The sequence below is a fragment of the Lissotriton helveticus genome, chromosome 3_1, assembly GCF_964261635.1.
Source record: "Lissotriton helveticus chromosome 3_1, aLisHel1.1, whole genome shotgun sequence".
Lineage (NCBI taxonomy): Eukaryota > Metazoa > Chordata > Amphibia > Caudata > Salamandridae > Lissotriton > Lissotriton helveticus.
The window spans coordinates 558316407-558340707 of record NC_136061.1 but is presented as its reverse complement, the minus strand read 5'-3'; the positions used below and the strand labels follow the sequence as shown (position 1 = coordinate 558340707).

Here is a 24301-nt window from a genome sequence, read left to right as displayed (position 1 = left end):
TGAAGTGCTACTCTCTCTGTGGAAGTATTTCAGCTCTGGTGCTTGGGATTTGTTGGTGTTTGGATATGTACATCAGTGGTTAGGAGAACATGCAGCTTGGAATGGCCTTTTGGGCATTCTATCTGTGTACTCATGTTTAGATCACTGAGCACATAAAATACTGGCTTTCTATGTGTGCAGATGTGTATGATTGTCTAGAAATCATAAGCAGTTCAACATTGTCGTTAATCATAGCTTATTGCTAATTTATGTTGGAGCAGGTTTTAATGTTAACAGTGACTGTGCACATTCACTGTCCTGAACTTGCAATCAGCATCTGACTAAAAATGTTTTTAAAATGCTTACGATTATTTGTTTAACTTATATTTGTTGCTTGTATTAATACATATATCAAATACATTGAGAAAGCAATACACTACCTTCGAGCATTTATTATCTTTAAAATGCTCATGATTATTCACAGACAATAATGGTCAGAGGCCATATGGTTCTGCAGACCCCTGAGTAGGCGCTGCAGGCTCCTATGGAACTGCTGACCTCATTGATAATATCACTAGCAAATGGAAAAAAATGCATAAGCATTTATCAGCCAGTGACAATTTTACCTAAATTCAGGTTTTTTTTCACCCTAAAACAATCACTGTGTTACCCTGATTACTGTAAAGGGAGGGCTCTCTAGAACTGCAGCATATTGTCTTGTTGCCTGATAACAAATCATCTCAGCATCTTCCTCCTAAGCTACCCATCCAATGTATACAGTAAGGTTGAGCATGCCATTGAGACCATTGTATACTGTTGGCTGAAGTGGCAGACCTGCCCATCAAATAGTTTCAGGACTTTCAAGCCTTTAATGAGCAAAAAGTCACTCCATGACAATTGTTACCAGATAGGTTTCATGTTTGTCGAAGTACAAAAGGCTGTAACCCTCCCCCTTTCATTCAACTTTCACATATAGGAGGTTAATACTACACTTTATTTTAAATTAACACAAATAGTGAACACGTCACAGTCCTTGATGGCTGTCTTTAAGATAGGCAGATATGCCTGGAGAACTGTTGTTCAAAATTAAAGAGTTTGAGAATCGAGCTTTTCATATTAGTTAGACCCATCTCTCTTAATGCAGCAGAGGGTCCATCAATCTCAGGCCTAATTTTCTACTGGATAGTATTATCTGTCAGTAAACATGCCATACATTTCAGGCCTAATTTCATATTAGGTGGTCTGTCCACCATTCCATTATGGAGAGGCCGCCCACCTAATTTATAAATGACTGCCAAGGAACATTGCTAGCAACTGCCATCACAGTGGTTACTGAAAATGCATATTAATCTGTGCTACGGGGATGCAGCCCTGGAGCACAGAGTAATTGTTTTTTCTTTACAAAAGGAGAATCTCAAAAAGGGATTTTCTTTTTGTAAACAAAAAATATAATTCTTGCTTCACCATGGAAATCTTTTCGCATGGCTAGGGGAGCATTATAATGTTTTTACTATTCCTTATTGCCAGGGTTTACCTGGTGGTAAAAAACTTAAAAACATGATTACATATCCGCCCATCCTAATGGGGTGGGTGGAGATGCAGCCATTTCTCTTCAGCCCTTACACCCCAGGGCTGTCAGAGAAGTTTGCCCACAACGGAGACAAACCAGTCTCCACTGTGGCCAAACTTAAGGGTTGCTGCAATGAAAGTAGGGGGGCGGTCCACTATGTTGGCGGGGAGAGAACTCCAGTGCCGCAGCGACGGAGTTCCCTTCTCACCAACTTTTAAATAGAGCCCCTAAGTCTTACTTCATCTTTTAATCATTTACGGACGTGACAAAAATCAGAAAATTCTACAAAGAATTCATGAGCTCAAAAAGAAACAGAAACACCCAATGTGGCTTGTTGTGTTATTTGACATATAGAGCCACAGTGTAGAAGACAATACATATGTATACATTTTAATAATTGATCCAACAGAATGGCATGTTAAGCCAGGAAATTCTTCTGTCTGCAGAATTCCCTAGGCATTTCTACAAATCATGATGAAAGGCTTCAATATATGTTGCAAGACAGACGGTGATATCTATAGATACAGCCACACTGTGTGCAATCAATCAATCAATCAATCAAGCATTTATATAGCGCACTACTCACCCGGAGGGTCTCAAGGCGCTTGGGGAGGGGGTCCGCTACTGCTCGAACAGCCAGGTCTTGAGTTGCTTCCTGAAGGCGAGGTGGTCTTGGGTCAGGCGGAGGTGGGTCGGGAGGGAGTTCCAAGTCTTGGCGGCCAACTAGGAGAAGGACCTTCCTCCTGTGTTGACTCTTCGGATGCGGGGGACGGCGGCGAGGGCATGGCTGGTCGATAGAAGCTGACGTGTGGGATTGTAGAAGTTGAGGCGGCTGTTGAGGTATGTTGGGCCTTGGTTGTGTAGGGCTTTGTGTGCGTGGGTGAGGAGACGGAAGGTGATTCTCTTGTTGACCGGGAGCCAGTGCAGGTCTCTCAGGTGTCCGGAGATGTGGCTGTGTCGGGGGATGTCGAGGATGAGTCTTGCTGAGGTGTTCTGGATCCGCTGGAGTCTCTTCTGGAGTTTGGCGGTGGTTCCGGCGTAGAGGGAGTTGTCGTAGTCCAGTCGGCTGGTGACGAGGGCCTGGGTAACCGTCTTTCTGGTCTCGGTGGGGATCCACCGGAAGATCTTACGTAGCATGCGGAGGATGTTGAAGCACGACGAGGAGACGGCGTTAACTTGTCTGGTCATGGAGAGGGAGGAGTCCAGGATGAAGCCCAGGTTGCGTGCGTGGTCTGTCGGTTTGGGTGCGCTGCCCAGGGCAGGGGGCCACCAGGAGTCGTCCCAGGCGGAGGGCGAGGAGCCCAGGATGAGGACCTCCGTCTTGTCCGAGTTCAGCTTCAGGCGGCTGTTCGTCATCCACTCGGCTACGTCTGTCATCCCTTCGTGTAGGTTGGCTCTGGCGGTGGTGGGGATTCAATAAACACTGAGCTACAATGCTTACAATAATACATCGTGACCCTGTTTCATCCCCAGAAAGTGTGCAGTCCTTGCAGTAATCCCATTCTCTGGGCTTTTGCATCACCCCGAAACTCAAACTTTTAATTATATAAAGCGAATCCCAGTGAACAATGCATTCAAATGCATGAAACTTTCCACAGTCTCTCGTCGACAGTATGGACATAAATAGAAATTAGTATGCACCATGACATATACCTACATCGGTGATTCATAGTACATTTGACTGATTTACTATACTGCTCTCTCTTTTAAAGCTGAATGTAGATTATCTGGGTAGGTCTTCATCTCTGGAATTCATTTACATTAACATACATCCAATCCCCCACCAACTCTGTGATTACTCAAAATCCATGTAGTATTAGAAGTGGTAAACTTTATTGTTTGGTTAAATAAAACCATAGTAATGTGACATGTAAACATTTGAGATATATGAATACAAAACCATACAGTACATATATCCTTCATGATATGACGGTTAATAGAAATTAAAATAAATAAAAAATTACAATTCAGTGTAGTGCAAATGTTCCATTTGTGGTATTGATTGTGCTGGGGGAAGGCTAGGCCTTGCTTTTTATGGTATGTTAAAAACTTTAACAGTTAAATTGAGGATCCGAAGGGTTGAGGCACTGAATGATGGCGGCCCTGCATGTCCTCATCTTTCTTGATGTGGGGTCAGGCCACAATAATGTGACGCGTGCTGGATATACGTATGGACAAATGCAAATCAGATGGATAAAGCCCTTTTTTTTTTGTCCACAATGTCTGCAAGCTATGGGACTGTTGTATTTCCAACTAGTTGTTGTACCAACTATTGTTGGTAGCTCACTGAAGTGCCATCTGTCGTTTCTTAAAAAATACAGAAAATGTAAGGCTTAGGTACGATGCTTGTTTTAGAGAGTCATAGTTATTAATTACCAACCACACGTGTGTTCGCTGGCTAAACGTGTTTTTATCTTCTACCAGCGATTGATGTCTTGCCGTTTTGTTGGAAATTCGTCTGGAAGATGAAAAAGACTGTTTTTTATTCCACAGATCTCCCGTTTTGGTAATTTAGAGAGCTTTGTGTAAATAATTATTGCCTGAAGACTTTTTGTCTTTTTCCACTTCTGTCCAAAGTGCTTTAGTGATTTGTGAATATTCGGAGTTAAGTTTTATTTTGTATCAACTTTTAATGATGCAGCACATTCTTAGTTGGAAGGTCCATTTATAGGTGATAACAATCAGTTTGTTTAGAAGTATTGAGTCTTTTGCATACTGGGTGACTACCATAAGATATTGTCGACAAGAGCCTTGCAGCTATCAAGGATAGCAGTGGTTTAAAAGATGGGCATTCCAGTGTTTTTGCTAGTATACTGAAGGTGAATGTTAGCACGCTGGCCCTTTTTATCATGTATTTCCTCTGTTCTTGTTGATTGAATCAATTATCTAAGTAGACTCCTAAGTATTTATAACTTGTGAATTCCTCCAGCAACTTACCATTCAGCCAGATCTTACGTTTGGAGCCTAGTTCGTTTTGGATCAGCATGGTTTTAGACTTACTTGTGTTGATTTCCAGATTATTAGTTGTGACATAATCCTGCATTTCCATTAGCACCCTCTGGTGGCCGACTTGTGTTAGGCTCATTAATACCACGTCATAGGCATATGAAAGATGTGCCAGGGTTAATGAGCCCAATCAGGGCGGATGAGAATTAGTCCAGCGTTTGTGCTAAGTCAGACATAAACAGGTTGATTAGATAGCGGGCCAGCACGCATCCTTGTTTGAAACCCCTATTTGTTAGGATCTTTCTCGAGACTCTAGTGCCATCGCCAATTTTCTCTTACCCAGGTGTGGGTATAGAGTTGCGTTATTCCTTGCAGTATGTTTTCTGGGATATTCCAACCTATCAGTGTTTTCCATAGCCTGTGCTGGTCTAAGCAATCAAAGGCTGCCTTTAGATCTATGAAGCAGAGGTGTTTTTAGGTCTCGGCAACGAGAACTATTGTCGCCGAGTAAGCTCGCAAGGGAGTACAGAGCGGTGCACGAGCCGACCAGGGTCTGTGGACGCGCACACACAAAGGCAGGCAGGCAGGCACACACCAGACACACACAGACAGACACACGCACGCACACACACACACACACACACCCTCCCTCTCTGCCCCCTCCCTCTCTGCCCCCCCCCTCTACCCCCACTCACCGGGCTCTTTCCCTCTGCAGCGGGTCAGTCACGGCAGCAGACAGGCTCGGTGTCTTCTCCGGCGATCTTCAGCTGATGTGCACGCTCACGCTGCGTCTCCTGCGCGCCCACCACGCTGTTTCGCGCCCGTTGATCCTCAGTTTGTGATTATTACTCCTTCTAACCCGGATTCTAAATTAATATTTCTTGGTTCTCTAACTCCACTCTGTTGATTTGTAACAAACTGATATTCAGCACATTTCACAGTCTCGCTTTCGCTTCTCATAAATACAATAAGATTATTTTAAGCAATGTCTACCCTTCTTTTGGTTCTGTGCCTATTATGCTTCGGACTATAGAGTTTTAGAAAGTGTGGTGGAAGATTCCATGATATCAGTGGTGTGCACAGTGCAGAGTGAGTGTGCAGAGTGCAGAGTAGTGAGTGCAGAGTAGTGAGTGCAGAGTAGTGAGTGCAGAGTGCAGAGTAGTGAGTAGTGAGTGCAGAGTAGTGAGTAGTGAGTGCAGAGTAGTGAGTGCAGAGTAGTGAGTGCAGAGTAGTGAGTGCAGAGTAGTGAGTAGTGAGTGCAGAGTAGTGAGTGCAGAGTAGTGAGTAGTGAGTGCAGAGTAGTGAGTAGTGAGTGCAGAGTAGTGAGTAGTGAGTGCAGAGTAGTGAGTAGTGAGTGCAGAGTAGTGAGTGCAGAGTGCAGAGTAGTGAGTGCAGAGTGTAGAGTAGTGAGTGCAGAGTGCAGAGTAGTGAGTGCAGAGTAGTGAGTGCAGAGTAGTGAGTGCAGAGTAGTGAGTAGTGAGTAGTGAGTGCAGAGTAGTGAGTAGTGAGTGCAGAGTAGTGAGTAGTGAGTGCAGAGTAGTGAGTGCAGAGTAGTGAGTGCAGAGTAGTGAGTGCAGAGTGCAGAGTAGTGAGTGCGGAGTAGTGAGTGCAGAGTGCAGAGTAGTGAGTGCAGAGTAGTGAGTGCAGAGTGCAGAGTAGTGAGTGCAGAGTAGTGAGTGCAGAGTAGTGAGTGCAGAGTAGTGAGTGCAGAGTGCAGAGTAGTGAGTGCAGAGTAGTGAGTGCAGAGTAGTGAGTGCAGAGTAGTGAGTAGTGAGTGCAGAGTAGTGAGTAGTGAGTGCAGAGTAGTGAGGGCAGAGTGCAGAGTAGTGAGTAGTGAGTGCAGAGTAGTGAGGGCAGTGTGCAGAGTAGTGAGTGCAGAGTAGTGAGTGCAGAGTAGTGAGTGCAGAGTGCAGAGTAGTGAGTAGTGAGTGCAGAGTAGTGAGTAGTGAGTGCAGAGTAGTGAGTAGTGAGTGCAGAGTAGTGAGTAGTGAGTAGTGAGTGCAGAGTAGTGAGTAGTGAGTGCAGAGTGCAGAGTAGTGAGTGCAGAGTGTAGAGTAGTGAGTGCAGAGTGCAGAGTAGTGAGTGCAGAGTAGTGAGTGCAGAGTAGTGAGTGCAGAGTAGTGAGTGCAGAGTGCAGAGTAGTGAGTGCAGAGTAGTGAGTGCAGAGTAGTGAGTGCAGAGTAGTGAGTGCAGAGTAGTGAGTGCAGAGTGCAGAGGAGTGAGTGCAGAGTAGTGAGTGCAGAGTAGTGAGTGCAGAGTAGTGAGTGCAGAGTAGCGAGTAGTGAGTGCAGAGTAGTGAGTAGTGAGTGCAGAGTAGTGAGTAGTGAGTGCAGAGTAGTGAGTAGTGAGTGCAGAGTAGTGAGTGCGCAGAGTAGTGAGTGCGCAGAGTAGTGAGTGCGCAGAGTAGTGAGTGCGCAGAGTAGTGAGTGTGCAGAGTAGTGAGTGCAGAGTAGTGAGTGCAGAGTAGTGAGTAGTGAGTGCAGAGTAGTGAGTAGTGAGTGCAGAGTAGTGAGTGCAGAGTAGTGAGTGCAGAGTAGTGAGTGCAGAGTGCAGAGTAGTGAGTGCGGAGTAGTGAGTGCAGAGTGCAGAGTAGTGAGTGCAGAGTAGTGAGTGCAGAGTGCAGAGTAGTGAGTGCAGAGTAGTGAGTGCAGAGTAGTGAGGGCAGAGTAGTGAGTGCAGAGTGCAGAGTAGTGAGTGTAGAGTAGTGAGTGCAGAGTAGTGAGTGCAGAGTAGTGAGTGCAGAGTAGTGAGTGCAGAGTAGTGAGTGCAGAGTAGTGAGTAGTGAGTGCAGAGTAGTGAGTAGTGAGTGCAGAGTAGTGAGGGCAGAGTGCAGAGTAGTGAGTGCAGAGTAGTGAGTGCAGAGTAGTGAGTGCAGAGTAGCAGAGTGCAGAGTAGTGAGTAGTGAGTGCAGAGTAGTGAGTGCAGAGTAGTGAGTAGTGAGTGCAGAGTAGTGAGTAGTGAGTGCAGAGTAGTGAGTGCAGAGTAGTGAGTAGTGAGTGCAGAGTAGTGAGTGCAGAGTAGTGAGTAGTGAGTGCAGAGTAGTGAGTAGTGAGTGCAGAGTGCAGAGTAGTGAGTGCAGAGTGTAGAGTAGTGAGTGCAGAGTGCAGAGTAGTGAGTGCAGAGTAGTGAGTGCAGAGTAGTGAGTGCAGAGTAGTGAGTGCAGAGTAGTGAGTGCAGAGTGCAGAGTAGTGAGTGCAGAGTAGTGAGTGCAGAGTAGTGAGTGCAGAGTAGTGAGTGCAGAGTAGTGAGTGCAGAGTGCAGAGTAGTGAGTGCAGAGTAGTGAGTGCAGAGTAGTGAGTGCAGAGTAGTGAGTGCAGAGTAGTGAGTGCAGAGTAGTGAGTGCAGAGTAGTGAGTAGTGAGTGCAGAGTAGTGAGTAGTGAGTGCAGAGTAGTGAGTAGTGAGTGCAGAGTAGTGAGTAGTGAGTGCAGAGTAGTGAGTGCGTAGAGTAGTGAGTGCGCAGAGTAGTGAGTGCGCAGAGTAGTGAGTGCGCAGAGTAGTGAGTGTGCAGAGTAGTGAGTGCAGAGTAGTAAGTGCAGAGTAGTGAGTGCAGAGTAGTGAGTAGTGAGTGCAGAGTAGTGAGTGCAGAGTAGTGAGTAGTGAGTGCAGAGTAGTGAGTAGTGAGTGCAGAGTAGTGAGGGCAGAGTGCAGAGTAGTGAGTGCAGAGTGCAGAGTAGTGAGTGCAGAGTAGTGAGTGCAGAGTAGTGAGTGCAGAGTAGTGAGTGCAGAGTAGTGAGTGCAGAGTAGTGAGTACAGAGTAGTGAGTGCAGAGTAGTGAGTGCAGAGTAAGTGCAGAGTGCAGAGTGCAGTGCAGGTGAGTGCAGTGCAGTGCAGGTGAGTGCAGTGCAGTGCAGGTGAGTGCAGTGCAGTGCAGGTGAGTGCAGTGCAGTGCAGGTGAGTGCAGTGCAGGTGAGTGCAGTGCAGGTGAGTGCAGTGCAGGTGAGTGCAGTGCAGGTGAGTGCAGTGTAGTGCAGGTATGTGCAGTAGTGAGTGCAGAGTGCAGTGCAGTGCAGGTGAGTGCAGTGCAGTGCAGGTGAGTGCAGTGCAGTGCAGGTGAGTGCAGTGCAGTGCAGGTGAGTGCAGTGCAGGTGAGTGCAGTGCAGGTGAGTGCAGTGCAGGTGAGTGCAGTGCAGTGCAGTTGAGTGCAGTGCAGGTGAGTGCAGTGCAGTGCAGGTGAGTGCAGTGCAGGTGAGTGCAGGTGAGTGCAGTGCAGGTGAGTGCAGTGCAGGTGAGTGCAGTGCAGTGGAGTGCAGGCGAGTGCAGTGCAGGTGAGTGCAGTGCCGTGCAGTGGAGTGCATGCGAGTGCAGTGCAGTGCAGGTGAGTGCAGTGCAGTGCAGTGGAGTGCAGGTGAGTGCAGTGCAGGTGAGTGCAGTGCAGGTGAGTGCAGTGCAGTGCAGGTGAGTGCAGGCGAGTGCAGTGCAGTGCAGGTGAGTGCAGTGGAGTGCAGGTGAGTGCAGTGCAGGTGAGTGCAGTGCGTGCAGTGCAGGTGAGTGCAGTGCGTGCAGTGCAGGTGAGTGCAGTGCAGTGCAGTGCAGGTGAGGCCAGTGCAGTGCAGGTGAGTGCAGTTCAGGTGAGTGCAGTGCAGTGCAGGTGAGTGCAGTGCAGGTGAGTGCAGTGCAGGTGAGTGCAGTGCAGGTGAGTGCAGTGCAGTGCAGGTGAGTGCAGTGCAGTGCAGTGCAGGTGAGTGCAGTGCAGGCGAGTGCAGTGCGTGCAGTGCAGGTGAGTGCAGTGCAGTGCAGGTGAGTGCAGTGCAGGTGAGTGCAGTGCAGGTGAGTGCAGTGCGTGCAGTGCAGGTGAGTGCAGTGCAGTGCAGGTGAGTGCAGTGCAGGTGAGTGCAGTGCTGGTGAGTGCAGTGCATGTGAGTGCAGTGCAGGTGAGTGCAGTGCAGGTGAGTGCAGTGCAGGTGAGTGCAGTGCTGGTGAGTGCAGTGCTGGTGAGTGCAGTGCTGGTGAGTGCAGTGCAGTGCAGGTGAGTGCAGTGCAGGTGAGTGCAGTGCAGTGCAGGTGAGTGCAGTGCAGTGCAGGTGAGTGCAGTGCAGGTGAGTGCAGTGCAGGTGAGTGCAGTGCAGATGAGTGCAGGTGAGTGCAGTGCAGTGCAAGTGAGTGCAGTGCAGGTGAGTGCAGTGCAGGTGAGTGCAGTGCAGTGCAGGTGAGTGCAGTACAGGTGAGTGCAGGTGAGTGCAGGTGAGTGCAGTGCAGGTGAGTGCAGTGCAGGTGAGTGCAGTGCAGTGCAGGTGAGTGCAGTGCAGTGCAGTGCAGGTGAGTGCAGTGCAGTGCAGGTGAGTGCAGTGCAGGTGAGTGCAGTTGAGTGCAGTGCAGTGCAGGTGAGTGCAGTTGAGTGCAGTGCAGTGCAGGTGAGTGCAGTTGAGTGCAGTGCAGGTGAGTGCAGGTGAGTGCAGTGCTGTGCTGGTGAGTGCAGTTGAGTGCAGTGCAGGTGAGTGCAGTTGAGTGCAGAGTGGTGTGTATTGACAATGTAAATGACAATGCCATTTATTTATGATTTAAAGAAAAAAAAATGTCATGAGCAATGCCAATAGCTCTACCTTTAATGATGCCGAGACCATTGCATTGTAAATGCTTGTTCTCTTTTGCATTTGTTGGCGATTTGTGAGACTGCTAGTATGTTCATCACTGTCCCGGTCCCTTTCCTAAATCCGGTTCGATTAACTAGGATCAGATTTAGCATGTCTGACCACTCCTTCAGTTCTGCCAGGATCATTGATGCATAGTATTTTGCTTCGGCATCGAGTAGTGCGAGAAGTCTGAAATTTGCTGGTTTAATCCGTCTTCCCCCTTATAAATTGGGTTTATTATTGAACTTAACCAGCTAGGTGGAATGCTACCTAGTAGTTCTACTTCGTTGAACAACATAGAGTGCCCCAATATTTTGGTCGCCTTTGAATATGGCGTGGGGGATGCTGTTTGGTCCCGGTGCTCCATGATTTTTTCATCTCTTTATTGTGGTAATGGTGTCTTCAATTAGGAATTTAATAGTTTTCTATGAGAGGGAGGGTTTTTCTGACTGCTCCCAATGTTGTTGTTATTATTCCTATCTCGCTAGCATTGTTAGGAGGTTGTTCCATTTGCAGAGTTGGCGCTGATTTTGACAGATTTCTCTCTTCAAATCTTCTAGCCAGGAAGTCTGCCCAGGCTTCCTCTTGAACGTTTAAGTTGTTTCAAATGTTCATTGGCCTGCTCAGAGTGTTTACTTTGTCCCAGAAAGCACTCATGTTTGGTTAGCAGTGAATACTAATTTAGTCCAGTTTGCCTCGCACTGTATTCTTTTTTCTTCCTAGTGTAGTTTAAGCATTTTGTCCAGGACAGCTTAATATGAGAACCAAGGGGCGAGCCAGTAAACTCTAAATGAAATAAACCTGTCCAACCGAATGGTACCTATTTTCCCAGCCTCAGAAGAATGAAAGGCTATGTCGACCCACTGGCATTTGACCGTGTTATAGTATGTTCGGTTATGTTCATTAGTATGATGCCACCTTCTGTAGTTAGGACATCGTAGCTGCTTCACCTGAGAGCCCTTTTGTGAGAATCTGGCAAAGCATCCTTTGCACTGAGGAACTATTGCTTGAAACTGTATGTTGTCTTAAAGGTTTTTAGTTGTCTGTGTTTTAGCAAGAGCTTCATTTTGTTTTAGGTCTCGCAAATGCTTTGTGTGAGTTACGGTGAAAGTAAAGTGAGTTTGGTCTAGGAAGAATTTTCTGTTTAAGATGTGTGAGTGCATTTGCTGAGGGACTTTTCTGTGTTCCTCACATTTAGGGGGTGCGACAAATTGTCCATTGACTGGCAAGAACATAGTGCTTTTCTGTTTATGCACCACAAGTCAAGGTTATACGATGCGAAGTTTCATGCATGAGGGAATGTTCTATTTAAAGTAATTTTAACGGTGTGTTTCTAGGCAGTATATAGGTGGTGTGCATCATGATTAGGGCTCCCGGTTTTATGGTATTTTATTTTTATATTTCTGTCTGTATTTATGCATATTTAGTGATTGGCCAACTCATTGGTATTTATCCATATTTATTTTGTGTTTTGAGAATAAATGGAGCTGTAAAATAGTCTATTACCATGCTTATTTAACTCTTGGACGTGCACTCATACATGGATGCTTGCCATGTTTTAGTAAATTAAGCAACCACTTATAACAAAAGACTACACTCACAGATACATTTTAGTGTTATACTACAAATATGTGTTAGCATATGACTGTATTTAAGGAAATCTCATACTGTTTTTCAACTTTCCATGCTGTCGATCTGCTCAGCTGGTGTCTGGAATTAATGAAAGACAGCATGGAGAGTCTCTCAAAAGAAGCACAGTTTTCAGTATTTTTCCGCTTTTAAAATTAAATACAGACATCTGTAAAAATCAGTAAAAACGGAAACCGGAAGCCTTAATCGTGATGCAGGCGATTTGACATTGCTTTGCTAGCTGTACAGGTTTAGTGCAGTGTTGACTACTTTAGACTGGATCACGTTCCACCTTCGAAACAGAACTAATGTCATCCATACCTCACCTTTCTCATCCAAGCCATACTCCAAAAAAGCTGGGGTCTCTCAAAGCTCTATCATTACCGGTACTGATAAATCAATTTCAACTCATGTGCTATAACTATGCAGATGACACGCAAATACTCCTTCAACTGGAATGCCCCAAAGACATTGGAAACTCACCAATTTTCAGTTGTCTCCGAACCTTGGATCAATGGATGACTTGGAGCCATCTTAAATTGAATGCTTCCGAAACAGCAATACTCACATGTGGCGATTGAAAAACTAATGACTCGCTTGCCGCTTGGCCTGATGAAATGGGATCACCGCCTAAAGTATCGAAGGAAGTCAGAAACCTCGGAATGACCGTGGATTCCAAGCTATCAATGAATGCCCAAGTGGACAAACTAGCAAGATCAAGCTTTGTTACTATAAAAACTCTGCGACAAATCTTCCCCCATTTGGGATTCCCACACAAGGTCCAAGCTACCATCTCCCTTGATCTGTCCAAACTCGTTTACGCCAATAGCCTCTGCCACGGATCACCTATAGCGACTATGAAAAGACTACAATGGATTCAGAACTCGGGTGCCAGTCTACTCTTGCATATCAAACCGTGAGACCACATCTCTCCTCCCTTTAAAGCCCTGCATTGGTTACCGGTTGCCAGATGATCCACGTTTAAGCTGCTTTGTATCACCCACAAAGCCATACATGGAATGGGACCGCTCTTCATCAGGAATAAAATCGCCAAACAGGTTCATTTTAGAAACCTTCGCTCTAGAGTGACACCTCGCCCCAAAATCCCAAGATACAAGAAAAAAAACATGGGTGGCACATCCTTCTCTGTTCAAGCAGCCAAAATATGGAACTCTTTATCCACCAACATAAGATCCACCGACAACCACCTTATCTTCAGAAAACTACTGAAGAATTGGCTCTTCCCCACATAAGCACCATACGCAAACAGAAATATACAGCATATCCCTCTGGATATAAGCATTTATTTGTACTATAGATATGTACATATATATGAGTATTGCTTTTTATTGTAGAATAATGATGTTTACAAAAAATATATTTTTTTTGAAGTACAGCACTTGAAAACCCGAATTTATCGAATGCATCTTTAATCTACTTATACTTACTTCCTTTTTGCATCTATATACCTTCCATGTACTTGGATCTATAAATGTATTACTTTCCTACAAAAAAAAGTATATGCACTGCCCTATTTTTCGCCCTATACCTCTATCAATATTTTTAATCTACATATACTGCCTTCCATTATGCATCCATAAACTTTCCATGTACTTATGGATCTATATATTTATTACTTTCCTCTAATTCAGCATATCCAATGCTCTACCCTATCTTCACCCTATACCTCTCTCAATATATCTTCTACCTCAACTCTCTGATTCATCTCAAACCTCTTTCTACTACTCTTTCCAAATCACTAGCCTATTTTCTCACCCTATACCTCTATCAATTTATCCACTACCTCCACTCTCATTCATCCCAAACCCCATACCACTAATGTGAACCCCAAAATAGCCCTTTCTAGATTCTCCCTTACTCTACCCATCCTTGCACCATTTGACACCTCTTTTACTACACTGATACCTCAAAACAAGCCTTTTCAAACTCTTACCTCTGACTCTTCCCCTCCACATCCCTTATTACTCATCTCAACCACCCCACAACTGCCAAGACCTCCAAATAAAAATAAAGTTTAACACCTTCACTCTTTTATCCCTCCACTATCCTTTTGAATCGAAATAACAGTCTAACATGCCCACTTCTCAAATTTCATATTTCACTACACTAATTCACCACTAATCCTTTATGGGTTAGCGTGCTACCCGCCAAAAAAGCGCTTCAACAACCCATTTGGGGTAGCAAGCGCTATATATATATATGAAAACCTTTGTCCCTCTCCTATCCCTCTGCTACCCTTCTAAATCCAATTAACTGTCTAACATCCACCACTCAAACTACTTTCATATTTCAGTATACTAATTTAACACCCCATCAGGGGCTACTCGCAAAAAAAAAGAAGCACTTCAACACCCCATCAGGGGTAACGAGCACTATATAAATGCAAACCTTTTCTCTCTTCTAGCCCTCTGCTATCCTTCTCAATCCAAATAACTGATTAATATTCACCACTTAAATTACTTTCATATTTTACTATACTAATTCACCACTAATAGGGAGAGGTGTGGCGCCGCGGCCAGGGCGACTGACGCTGGAATCTGGGGATCACGGTTCGATCCCCGGCTCCGGCGGCAGATTAGCCCAGCACCATGTGACTCTGGGCAATAGCTCGCTTAATCTTCCCGACAGCCCCCAGCGCCTAGAGACCCTTACGGGTGATTGTGCGCTTTACAAATGTGGACTTTACTAATCCTTATTGGTTCCGGAGTAGCATGCTACTTAGCAAGAAAATGCTTCAACACCCCGTTAGGGCTAACCAGCGGTATATAAATGCTAACCTTTTTTCCCTCTTCTATCCCCCCGCTATCCTTCTCAATCCAAATTACTGACTTATATCCACCACTCAAACTACTTTCATATTTCACTATACTAATTCACCACTAATCCTTTATGGATTCCGGAGTAGCGCGCTACCCGCTGAAAAAAAGCTCTGTAACACCCCATCAGGGGTAACAAGCGCTATATAAATGCACACCTTTTTCCCCTCCACTATCCTTCTGAATCCAAATAACTGACTAACCTATCCACCACTCAAATTGCTTTCATATTTCACTATACTAACTCAACACTAATCCTTTATGGGTTCCAGAGTAGCGTGCTACTCGCCGAAAATATGCTTCAATGCTTCATCAGGGGTAGTGAGCGCTATATAAATGCAATTACAATACAACACAATACAATGATAGTGATGTGGTTCTGTCTCGCTTGTGCTAATTATGCCCATTTGTAGATAAGTTTGCCACATTATTGTGTGATTTTATTTTTGGGTGTACAATATCTAACAAAAGTCTATTTTTTGGCTTATTGATGTGTAGAGACCCATTTATGCTTATTAGTGTGATGTTGGCTGGTTGCAATAGGGTGAGCCAAAAGAACGTAGTGTAGAAAAAGCCATCTGAATAAAGCCAATTGGGAACATCAGGGTTGTGATGTTTGCGACATGCAGGAAGCTGCAAGATTTGTGCTTTCACTGCTGCTATTGAAGCAGCAAAATGACACCACACTGGTACTTGGCCCTAAGAAAGAGTGTGACCGCCACTCCACCAATTAATTCAGCATGTAAGAAATATTTTAGAGAGTTGAGGTGAAAAGGCCAGTGTGGGCTGCTCCCACAGTATTGTATTGTATTGTATTGTTTATGTTATTTCTAATGCACAGCTATCCTTCCACTGGAGTATCTTGGCGCTGAGCAGAAGTAGACGGAGGTACAGGACGGCAAAGATCCCTTGGAGATTACTGAAGGGTTAAATAAGAGAGAAACAGAGAGAGTCCGGAACTCCAAAAATCCAGGTTTTTAGAGATTTCCTGAAACGAGCTTCAGATTGGATGAGACGAAGATAATTGGGGAGTATATTCCATGCTTTTACTCCAAGAACAGTTACTGATCTACCTCCCTTAGTTGTATATCCGAGCAGTGTGGGTTTTAAAAGGTTGGCTGAGGAAGACCTAAGAGGGCGTGTGGTGACACAGGGTGTGAATCTAGATCTTAGGTATGCGGGTCCTGAGGCCCTGAAAGCTCTAAAAGCAATGAAAGTATCATAAATAGCACTCTTTTGTGAATGGGTAGCCAATACAATGTTTTTAAAGCTACGGAAGCTGATGAGCGACGTGGCAGTTTAAGCACCAGGCAAGCTGCTGCATGTTGAATGGTCTGAGGTATTTTAAAGATTGCTTTGTTGGCACCCGCATAGAAGCTATTGCAGTAGTCTAGCCTAGAGGTTAATAGGGCTGCTGTAACAGTTTTCCTTGCTGTAGCTGGGAGAAGGTAAAAAAAAGATTTTCAGGGATTTGATCAGCTGGAAACACTACCCAGCTAATGATAGTGCTTGTGGACGGAAGGATAGATTGGAGTCGAATTTTACCCTGAGATTGTTTACTACCTCCACCTTGTTGGGTGGAGCGGGTAGTTGGCAGTCACCAGTGACTGGGGGTGAAAGTGTTTGCTTTGCCTAGGAGCATGATTTCTGTCTTTTCTGAATTACACTTCAAGTGATTCTGCTTCATCCAGTGTATAACCTCTGTGAGACAATGTTGGAAGAGTGTTTGTCTAATGCTAGAATCAGTTGAGTGTCGTCTGCATGTGAGGTAGTTTCGATATTAAATGATGATATCAATTCTATGAGGGGGCCATGTAGATGTAAAACAGCACAGGGCTTAATATAGAGCTCTGAAGGACACCTGTACACAGTGATTTCATGGCTGACTGGCACTGACCAAGTGTGGGTACTTGTTGACGGCCTGTCAAGAATGATTTGAGCCAGGCCAGAGCCAAATGGGAAATGCCACACGCATTAAGGCGATGGAGCAAGATCTCATGGGAGATGGTGTCAAACGCAGCTGATAAATCTAACTAAATCAGTACTGCATTTTTCCCACAGTCTGTTCCATCAACTGATCTTCGCTGTGTTGTATTGGCTGATGGGCAGGTTCCGGGGTATGATGAGTAGTCATTGCTTGGCACTTATGATACAACCCCAAGAACTGCAAAGGATGCGGGCCTAACTGACGTCAACCCCCAAGATGCTGTCTGTGCGTTCTCACCTATGACCTCCCAAACTATATAAAATGTTGTGCCCCAGCCTGCCATTCCTTTCCCCGATTCATCTCTGAGAAAGGCCAGCGCACTGGAGGCCATATTCACTTCAAACACCAGGCAGCCAGTAGGGAACTTACGAGGCCTTGGTGATGGAAGACACTGCTCCCCCAGCACATCTAGTGTTCTCAATAACCTCTCACTATCAAGCCTCATTCCATACAGCTCAACACTGTCTTTCTGGTGAGCACAACCACACCCTCTAGCTCTTAACCATAACATTCAGGCCCAAAATGTGGAGAACCTGTTCCAGTTCTATATACCTGATCAATCTTATATGTATCAGGATGCCACCTTTCCCTGCAATTTTGAAATTCTAACCCTGGCAGTGTCATATCTGCCTTCGATTATTATTAAAGTTCCTATACCCCTACCTATGAACCTGAGCCTCAGCTGGGACTGCCCAGAGGACGTCTCGTAAAATATATGGTAAGGCATTGGTACAGCTGGGAATGTAGGTCCTGGGGGTACACAAGCTACTGAAAAACACAGGCTCAGTGTCAGGGGAGAACACGCAAACTACCAGAAGCAGATCTTCACAGTTCCACAAGCAGCCATGGCCTAGTCCATACCCAAAAGCCAATTATGTTCACATCATGCAGACAATCCCAGGAATGAATAGGGGAAGCCCCAAAATGCCACATCTGTAGTACAAGGAGCACCTTCAGGTGGTAGACACAGTCCGAAAGGGTCCAGTGGGAGAGAGACTCTCTGGTCATAGAGCACGGAGGATGTGCACCAGCAATCCTGCACCACAAAAAAGGGGCAATACACAGGAGAAAATTCAAGTCATTCGACCCAAGCAAGCACCTACCATGGGAAGATCGAGCATGCAAATATGTGCCAAGCAGGGAAGTACAAAGCGAAATCCTCTCAGAGTGCCCAGCCCCAGGGCAGGAAGCGCGATGCATAAACATCCAACCCCAATCCATATCGAAGACCCAGTCACCAAGCAGCTTCCCCCACACTTCACCACCGTCCTGCAATCCCTTCACAAGCACCACTGGTGACCCTGTTCCCACATGCCTATTGGACATACTGCAGCAACATGGGGTGTGGTCCAGCACCACAGTGTTGATTACTAAACCAAGTGAAAGGCAGTAGGAAAATGGATAACTAAAGTAAACTAGTGCAATAAATATGGATATTAAGGTGCCATTTTATGCTGATCTCCAAGAGTTCTTACCTACCCATCAAACCTCACACCCATATAGTTGTGATTGACACTTCTCTGCCCAGTGAACTACTTCACAACTAATTTGTTAAAATATCCTATAAATATTACAGAATATGAGATCTACCAATATTTGTCTGTGAGCAGTCGTTTCTTCATAACCTAAAAATAGTTATTAGCTACATGTGTGCATAATGGGGTCTATTCACAAAGATAATGTCGGACATTAATGCCCACAAACAAGCGTTTGTGGTCATTCACAAATTAATACCATTCTTTTTTCCAGCCTAGAAAAGCGAAGCTCTGATGTAAAGTTCCTTTACATGGAGAAAAGGGAAATTGATCACCCCAAATTTGATCAGGGTGTTAGGAGAAGCGGTCTCTCCACAGGAATAAATATTTTCCCCACAGTGAAATTAAAAATTTAATGTGCATCTGCACAGGGGAATTCATTCCTTGCACAGGGTAATCCATTCCTTCAGTGTGATATTCTCCATAATCAGTATCAAGAGATTACATTCTCAACAAGGAAATCACGTTTTCTCAAGGAATTAACAAGGAAACCTGCATACACAACTTTCCAGGCAGATTCCTTGAGGAGTTCATTGATTCAAAATAATAGTAAATCTACATTTGAATGTAACTTTAATGGGGCTATTCACAAAGGTAACTTACACTTGTTAGTAATGTTCACACATAAGTTTACCTCTACACTTTTGAGTAGCCTTACTACATTGGGCTTTTCACAAAAAATTACAAAACAGTGTAGACTTACACATCTCCACCCCCTCAAAATATGGAGAGTTGCCAAATTTACGAGTGTAAGTTACAAATGCCAAAAACAAACAGTAGTAAGTCCAGCGCCACACATGGCCAACCACAGATACTGCAGCACACTCCCATCGAAAATAATGGAGATAAACTTAAAATAAAATCCCATATGCAATTTATTAGCAAAATATATAAATAAAGTATTTAATATTTAATTACAAAATATGTTATCAATCTTTTTTAATTTAAAAATTAATGAAAGTTTTAATAAAATATAATTACATTATGTTGTAATTAATTCAATGCAGCACTTTCAATAATAATTCATAATAAAACATTATTTTTTTTGTTTTAAGTAGGAAACTATTTCTTAAATTAAACCTCAGAAAAATAATTGTAATTTCATATAATTAAATTAATTTACTTTATCAGTCATTATACAAATTAAATTGAAATATTAAATTAATTAAACTTCAATTCAAAATTAAGTTAATAATGCTGTAGGATTGTTTTTTTTGTGCAAAATGTAAAATATATCAAATTAATTTATAATAATATTTAAAAATATATCTTTTTACCAACTTTTTCCAAGCTCCGTATGCTTTGGAGATCTCTGTAAAGGTTGTTAAAATAGATTTTAATTCAATAATAAATATGTTTTATTTTTACACTTTTTTTAACATTAAGTTATATTTTAAACTCTTTTATGTCATTTAATGTCATTTAGCATTATTTCCCATCGGGTATTATTATATTAAGTCCCTTTCCTCCTCATTTTCTATGGGAAGGTATTGCAGTACCAACATTGACTATGTGGGGTGCTGGACTTACTTCAGTTCCGAGTATTGGGCGTTTTTTCTTGTTGTAATAACTTTAGAAGTGCAGTTTGTGAATAGCAATGTGCTTACTCTTTTGGAGGTAGGTGACTGTCCGTCCCTAAACCCCTGCTTAACCCCATTCTTAATTCTCCCAAAACCCCTAGTAATGCTTCCGTAATCCCCTGCCTTTTAGTTGTTAGTATCTCCATTTTCCAGCCACTTCCCTCTGGCTCTCCCAAACTCACTACTTAAATGTATACTTACATGTGTACAGAATCCACACTCAGGGCAGAGATCTCCGCACTGAAAAAAATAGGCGAAGTGGAAGTGGAACCTCTGCACTCAAGTCTGTGAGTAGCATTTTGTAGTATGTTTTGTAGCACTATTGTACAACAAAGCATACTACACAGTGTAGTATGTGAATAGGCCTCTAAATATCTATGTGTAGCAAGCCTAGTTTTTTTGGAAATTGGCCTCTGTGAGGTAAAGAAAAAAGGAACCAGTTGCGTATGTGTTTCTACGTCAGGTTTGTGTAACCCATCAAAAAGCACTGTCACTCCATTGAACCATTTTTTTTGCCTCAACTTGTGCAGAAGCCGCTATTGTAAAATGTACATATTTTAACATTATAACATATGTAGAGGACACAGAACATCATAATATGCCGTATTTATAAATTGTTGTATTTATTGGTACGTCATAACTTAAAGAAAGCTCCAAAATGATGTAAAGCCAAGAAACCATTTTTGCAAACATAAAACAATGCTGTCAGTAACTGCAAGAGCTAGTCTCTCATTTTGCACTCTCTTTCCTCAGAACTCATCTATCAGACAAACAGGTTTGGTAGCAGAGTGAGGTCCAAATCGCTACATCGCCAATGTTTATTTCTTTTTCCTCCCCCAATAGCGTGTTCTTTGCTTTGGTTTGAAAAGAAAACCCAAGAGTACCCGAAGTAACCATGGAAAGAATCTCGATTCTGCACCTTTTGCTTCTCAGTTCTTCTCTGTCGGTGAGTGGCTGCATTTTGTTTCTGCATGTGCATTAACCAACAGGACTTTGTAAACAATAAATCTGAGGTGTGACCTGAAACTTTCCTTTGACTTACTCTTACATTTGCTTACAAATTTGAGGTATTTTCTATAGCGCCAGTATGCCAACTTGCAGGCACTTGACAGCAGTATGCTCTGCAGACTAACTGACATAGTTGTGGTGATATTAATGTCGCGGTGTACATGGTATCAAGTGACAGCAATTGAAATCCCATCGGCATTAGCCCATGGTAAGAATATTGCCAATGATAGTCCCAATGGAATTTGAGCTTAGTAAGGATAATACCAAAGATAGTTCTATCAGTCTCGTCGGCATTAGCCGTTGGTAAGGATATTACCAAAGATAGTTCGATCTGCATTAGCCGTTGGTAAGAATATTACAGAAGATAGTCACAATGGCATTATCCCTTGGTAAGAATATTACTAATCATAGTCCCATCTGCATTAGACCTTGGTAAGGATATTACCAAAGATAGTCCCATCTGCATTAGACCTTGGTAAGGATATTACTGAAGATAGACCCATCGGCATTAGCTTTTGGGAAGAATATTACCAATCACAGTCCCATCATATTACCAATGATAGCTTCATCTGCACCTCCATCTACCTTTGCCGTTGGAAAGGGTATTGCCTAATATCTAGCATGGTGAGTAGTGGTGTGTACCATAACTAGTTGGATTCCAGCTGTCTGGAGTTACTGAGTCTCTGCATGTCACATTTACAGATATCTTTTGTAAGTTTTGCTGAAAATTTCAAGTTTTTATAAGTTCAGTTGTCTTGTCATGTCATTTTCAAGATTTTCCTTAGGGCATGGGAGGTCTGTGTCTGTCTGTTCAAGGAAATGCTCCTACATCCCAGTATATTATAGGACAGAAGAGTGCATAGTACTGCTTAACCGTTTACATTAGTGGTATGTTAAACACTAGATTTCATTGCGGTGCATTTGCTCACTCCATACTATTGTCAGTCTGTATTCTATCCTGAGGCCCAATGCACATTCACTTTTGCACATCAATATAGGACGTCGGCAGACTCGGCCTCCATTACGAGTTGGTCGGAGGATTCTGTTTATCGCATCTGTTAAATAGTCTTGGGTTTGCACATTACAAGTTTTCCCATGCAGATTGTTGTGCTTTCTGTACAAAAATCCACACCTGACATTTACCAAGAGAAAACTGTGAGGGATTCTAACCCTCTCGTAATTGCATCACATCTGCACACAAGTGTTTGCCCAGGTGTCACAGTGTATCAAGGTACCCATAACTGAATCCTTAGTGCAAAAATATGTTACTAAACAGGAATTTTCTTGCAATATTGCTACTTGCAGCTGAACATCTTCAATAGTGGTATATTTTACCCCAATGAAGTCAGTGTTAGGAATGGCAAAGGGGAGGTTGCCAAGGGAGATGCCCTGTAAAATGTAAGAAACACCCACAGATTGGTAGGTTGGAGTAAGTGTTTTCTGGGTGAAGATAGGAAAGGAACATGCGGTGTAAGAGAACGAGCTTCAGCACAGGAGAAAATATGTTCCCTCTTACTAAAAAAGTAAAGAAAATGTAATTATAAAGATGCACAATTCTGCAATATTTGGGCAGTTTGTCCACCTACTTGACAATCTCGGAGATTAAATGTAGACAAAGAGGAGTTCTACTGAAAATCCACAGCTGTCATGGATTTCTATATATAGAGCTTGCATTTTTTTTTAAATCTCATTAGTGTCAAAAATGTACTACAAGCATAGGTGTATAAAAAGGAGGGAGGAGACTCAGTTAATATTAAAAGTTTATTTGATCCAAGTCAACATCCGACTCCTTGCTCTTCCTGGCCAAGGAAAAGGGAGCATCAATTGACCGAACTCCAAAGTAAACATTCTTTGGCAAACAAAACAGGGCAGATATGAACGAGAAAATTACTCGAGTCAGAGCTCAATGGTGCATGAGGTGTGTCCCGATCGCAAAATGACTGCAACTCTTTCACCTTGAATGAAATCAAAGACTAAACACATCTGTCTTCTACTGTATCTCAGCACGGTCCTATTCATGATTAAAGTGCTGTTCACCAACTTGCTCATACACCGATCATGATTCCCGGCAAGTCTTACACACTCCTACTCATACTGCATCCTCCATCGGGTGAATCTGAACCTCCATTACCTTAATGACCGAACTGATGCTTCTCATGTAACATTAACGTGGCCCACTACCCTCTTGCCTACTCACTTTTACCCCCAATCCCTACTTTGTACCTTGATATCAGAGTTAGTTGCTTCAATCACTTAGGAGGAAAATTGAGCTGAGACAAATGTCCCTTCACTCTACCAGGTTTATGTACCATCATTCAAATCCTGTGGTTAATCACCTATAAACAAACACACACGATTACAGCTGTCAAAAGTAGCTTTCTCATTATTTTGCTGTTTATGCACATTAGCAACTGCAGCCAAATACTTTTCCTTGCTAACAATCCTAGCATAGTGCTTATTCACTCGTCCTTGAAAAGTCTGGAAATAGGTGTTCTTCTTTATAACATTTCAAATGTTGAAATGCTATCGTACTATGTGTCACACAGTTGTGCGCCCACAGCTTATTCTAATAATTAGCCTTCAAAGACAATGCTTCATGCTAATGCTTTTTCATAAATCGTATTCCCTCTCAAACAGACAATTCCTCTTCGGACAATAGAGCATAACCATCTTTTGTGGATAAAGTTGCTATACACACAACCAATAGCACATGTGAGGACCGAGAAATCTGTCACTGACAAGATACTACTCCAGAGAGTACGCTGCAGGGGTGCCCTTTGTCCATCCTGCGGTTTGCCCTGGCGATGGTGCCTGTGACGTGTCTGCTCTGTCTGGTACTGCATGTCAAGGGTCTCCCTGTGGGCTTGATAGTTCATGTTGTGTCTCTCTATACTGATAACGCAATGATATATCTGCATCACCGGGCCACCTCGGTCCAGATTCTCCTGAGTCTGGATGGTGAGACCCTTTGCGCAGATAGCTCGAAACATGATTGTTGACAAATGACGAGACAGCGGATGTAATATGCTGTCTGACTTATACCCCGCAGTCCACTGTATCATCATGCAGGACTTGTTTGAGGATTTTGTGCTGGGATTCGGACAGGTTCTCCAGTACACAAAAAATGTAGCCATGGCCAGAGAGCTATGGCCCCTGTTTGTCCAAAGCCCCTAAACCCATACAAACAATGGTCACTATGCTATATATGGTAGAGGGCGGAAGCTTATCACGCATTTGTATTGGGTTGTGTGGCCAGATAAGCCTGTGGCACCACTGAAGGTTGAAGATGCTTGGCAGCAGTTTTGGTATGACCTTAATACAGCTAAAGAATGAGCCAGAATATCTGGTGAAGTGTAGGAGGTGTCAATCAATGCACACTTTAAGCTTATACAGTATAGTATCATACCTATTACTAACCTTTGCCCTATGATTAAACAATGCCAATTGGGTTTGGTCCCCGAAAATAAAAATAAAAATTGAATAGAAAATTCTTGATGCTTGGCTTGGCCCTAGCTCAGAGACATATTGCCATTAGATGGCTGAGTCTGCTGCCCCGATAAAGGAATGGCAACATGATTTAATGGAAAGGGCGGGAGCGGAGGAGGTACATATGAGAAAGGTGAGATGTGATGAGAAACTGGCTGCATCTCAAATGCCAT

The 24301-nt window shown here is 43.6% G+C and overlaps 1 protein-coding gene across 1 annotated transcript in view; it reads left to right on the top strand.

The window, feature by feature from the left end:
- The window catches only part of CALCRL (calcitonin receptor like receptor), a 264434-nt gene that overhangs the window by 87903 nt on the left and 152230 nt on the right, over positions 1–24301 (top strand). Inside the window, exon 2 of the mRNA XM_078680481.1 lies at positions 20478–20580. Within this exon, the coding sequence (XP_078536607.1) occupies positions 20530–20580 (51 nt within the window). The 5' untranslated portion in view covers positions 20478–20529. The remainder of the gene's footprint in view (positions 1–20477; positions 20581–24301) is intronic.